At 34.8% G+C, this 3585-nt stretch overlaps 1 protein-coding gene across 1 annotated transcript; it reads left to right on the top strand.

Annotated features, from left to right (window-relative positions):
* The first annotated feature begins 1596 nt into the window (after positions 1 to 1596).
* On the top strand, positions 1597 to 2517 carry LOC124370381 (piggyBac transposable element-derived protein 3-like). Its single transcript, XM_046828666.1, has one exon. It carries the CDS (start codon positions 1597 to 1599, stop codon positions 2515 to 2517), a length of 921 nt encoding a protein of 306 aa, XP_046684622.1.
* Positions 2518 to 3585: the final 1068 nt, after the last annotated feature.

Genomic DNA, 3585 nt, shown 5'->3' with positions numbered 1-3585 from the left:
CTGATGAAGAAGTTAGGTTTAGTACTCGAAACGCAGTTTTGTATATTTATAGCATGATAAGATGTGAAATGTGAGAGTTAATATTACTCTTTAGAGCCATACATCGCAAATAAAAAAAAGCAGTCAACAAAGAATTCTGAATTGTACAGAAAGGTCCTCTATGAAACTTGTAAGATTATGTAAACAGTGCACGCATATAACAGAAATAAATGTATTACAACTTCTATCATTTCCGCCAAACTGTCAAATATTGGTGCAAGCTTCCTTTCTCATCAGATGTCTCAATATATTCTAAGATTGTATTGAATATATTCTAAGGAACTCGTCCCTGTTGCACTGCATTTTAACAAAGAAAAAATCAGGGATAGATTAACGAAATCCCTAAATGTTCTAGCCACAAATGATCCATGTACATTCAATAAATTGTTTATTCACTGAAGCAGATTTATAAGTAGTATTATAGATAAGTAGAATATACATGACAACAAATTTCAGAAAGTTCAAACTAACCCATTTAGGTCCGTTGTTCCAAAAATGGAAAATTAAAATAATAATTTCCCAAAAACGGGATTTTCCTCAAATAAGGAAATTTTTCTACCTAAAGTGTTGTGTTGGCTATACTGTAGCAGGTTTTGAAACAGTGGACGCATACATGACTGATTTCTGTTGCCTGCCTTCTTCCACATGTGATCACTTATTTTCACCTTATTTCATGTCATCAAGTGAAACGTAAGTATATAACTACATATTTGTTTTGTGTAATTATATGACATTGGTTTTATTTATGTTTTATAGAGGCTTTGAAACATTATAATTTTAGTCGAATGTTTACTAGTGCCAGTTTTAGGTTATCGTAAACTCTAGCGTTCCAATAATGGAATAGCGGTCACGAGAGGGCACGTGTACATAAAATGTAAATTTTCGGTTTTCTTTGTGTTTTTATAAACATTAAACTTTTTTATCTTATCAATATCATGCCTATTTATCACTAGGTGATATATAAACAAGTAGGCCTAGGCTTCTACTAGTTTTTCTTTGCATTGTTTTTTTTTACCAACTAATTTCATTTATTTCCTTACAAGAAATTTATACCTACTGAAATTTTTAGGTATTCCTTGGATGAAATTCCGAACCTTATTGAGTCCGACAGCCACGTGTTGAGCGTTAGAGTGTATATCAACCCTCCAACAAACGTAAACGACTCAGATGAGGACAGCGGCGAAGAAGATTAGGTGGACCTAAATCGGCTAACAAGCCACCAGCTTCTAGCCGATACTGAAGCAAGAGTAACTTTGGTGAACGAGAATGATGTAACCTCTGAAGTAATTTCCATTAGTGAAGGAGTTACAAATCAGGCCATAGCACCCCCTAACAATGCAGCTCGTTCGCCTGTCAACAGTCCTGTTGTACATGGTCTGCAAATAGTTCTGTTACTTCAGTAAACCAAGCACTTGAATCTGAAAAGCCTCCTACAAAAAAGAAAAAGCCAAATGAACGCAGATGGCAAAAAAGGATATTCCTCCATTTTCTTAGAAGGAATGGGAAGTTCCTTTCTGGCTTCACAACAATGAAAAAACACCCGTTGAGTTATTTGAAATGTTCTATGATGACGATGTCATCAAACATATCTGTGACTATACTAACCAGTATGCTGCTTCCAAGGGGCTACCATCTGGACATACAATCGAAGATATTCGTTGTTTCATAGGAATGTTATTAGTGTCCGGATACTGTCAAGTCCCTCGGGTAAAAATGTATTGGGAGATGAAGGATGATTTTTGGAACAAGGGTATTGTGGAAGCAATGCCAAGAAACAAATTCCTAAACATACTGAGATGTTTACATGTATGCAACAATAATGATCTGGATCCAAATACAAAATTTTCTAAGGTCTCCCCACTTTGGAAGATGCTAAATAAGCGTTGGTTAAAGTATTTTGCGGGTGATGTAAATCTTAGTGTAGACGAATCCATGATACCTCATTATGGCCGTCACAGTACAAAACAACACATACACGGAAAACCTATTCGGTTTCAGTACAAGGCATGGTGCCTTTGTACAAGATTTGGTTACCTAGACCAAGGCAATCTATATGAAGGAGCAAATACAGGGAATAAATACCCAGAAGTAGGTGTGGGAGGTTCCGTTGTCCTTAAACTTTGTGAAAAACTTCCTCAGAGACCAGACGGGTACAATTTGTATTCTAACAATTTTTTTACGTCCGTGGTTCTTTTAGAAAAACTAGCAGAGGAAGGTCACAATGCCACAGGCACTATCCGTGCCAACCACGTGGAGAAAGCACCACTTTCAGATGTAAAGAGCATGTCAAAGATGCCAAGAGGATCTTTTGATCAATTACTGAAAAAGATTCCAATGTTACTTTGGTGCGGTACAATGATAACAACGTTGTCACCGTGGCGTCAACAGCATGTGGAGTCGAGCCTGTTGGTAAAGTACGTCGCTGGAGTGCTGCTGAGAACAAACATACAAGTGTCAACCAACCATCCTGTGTTGTAATGTACAATCAGTACATGGGTGGCGTAGACAGACTCGATGAAAATGTGTCAAAACTGTGAATTGGAAGACGTGGCAAAAAGTGCTATTGGCAGTTGCTCATGTTTCCAAATTAATTTTTCGATTCTTTTCCGTTGGACAAATACCTACAAGGACAAACGATTGAATCTTCTTTATTTTACAAGAGAAATCTCACTGACATACCTCAAATCACATTCAACTCGTTTGACATTAGGAAGACCACTTCAAAATGTGTTTGCAGTGGACAAACGAGTCACCGAGGCAGTTCGGTATGACAAAACAAACCATCTTATTTCAAAAGGAGAAAAACAAACAAGATGCGGACAATGCAAAAAGAATACCACAATGAAATGTGTTAAGTGTAATGTTGCACAGAATTCTAAGTGTTTCGTTTTTTTCATCAAAAATGAAAGAATTTGTCTGTTGAGAGAAAAATTAACACAGTATTCGTAATATGTAAATAATTTGTACTGATAATGTAAACTTTACACATGTTTTAATACAAAAACTTTATTATACATGCTTCTGGTTTATTTTAAATTATTTTTTCCACATTTCCTTTCAGAAACCCAAGCTCCAAGATAGAAGTAAGTACTTGCTTACTTATCGTACCCAATCAGGACCGCTGTTCCATTTTTGGAACACACAATATTTCAGTAATAACCTGAGTAATAAAACAAATATTGATGAAAAACACCTTCATAACATGAAAATAATAAAATAAACCTAATATATTTGAAAAAAATTACTAAAAATTTATAAATTAATGGGCTAAATAATGCAGACATAATAATATTTTTCATACTCGTCGACAAAAACATATTTTTATAACTTTCATTCCCATTTCCTAAGAAATGATGAACATTACGGAAAGATTTGAGGTAAATAAATACAATATTTTTATAGTTTTACACCTTTTTTATATTTAGAGGTTTCCATTGTTTTATAGAAAATTTTTGACAGGACTGTTTTAATGTTTAATGATACTGATATGAGATCAACGTTTTTATGTCTTGTCATTAACAGATTTCAATGATGATTTTTTCGTCA

Source organism: Homalodisca vitripennis, unplaced genomic scaffold (assembly GCF_021130785.1).
Source record: "Homalodisca vitripennis isolate AUS2020 unplaced genomic scaffold, UT_GWSS_2.1 ScUCBcl_140;HRSCAF=1361, whole genome shotgun sequence".
NCBI lineage: Eukaryota > Metazoa > Arthropoda > Insecta > Hemiptera > Cicadellidae > Homalodisca > Homalodisca vitripennis.
Note: the sequence above shows the minus strand (reverse complement) of the source record. Positions and strands in the feature narration are given on the sequence as shown.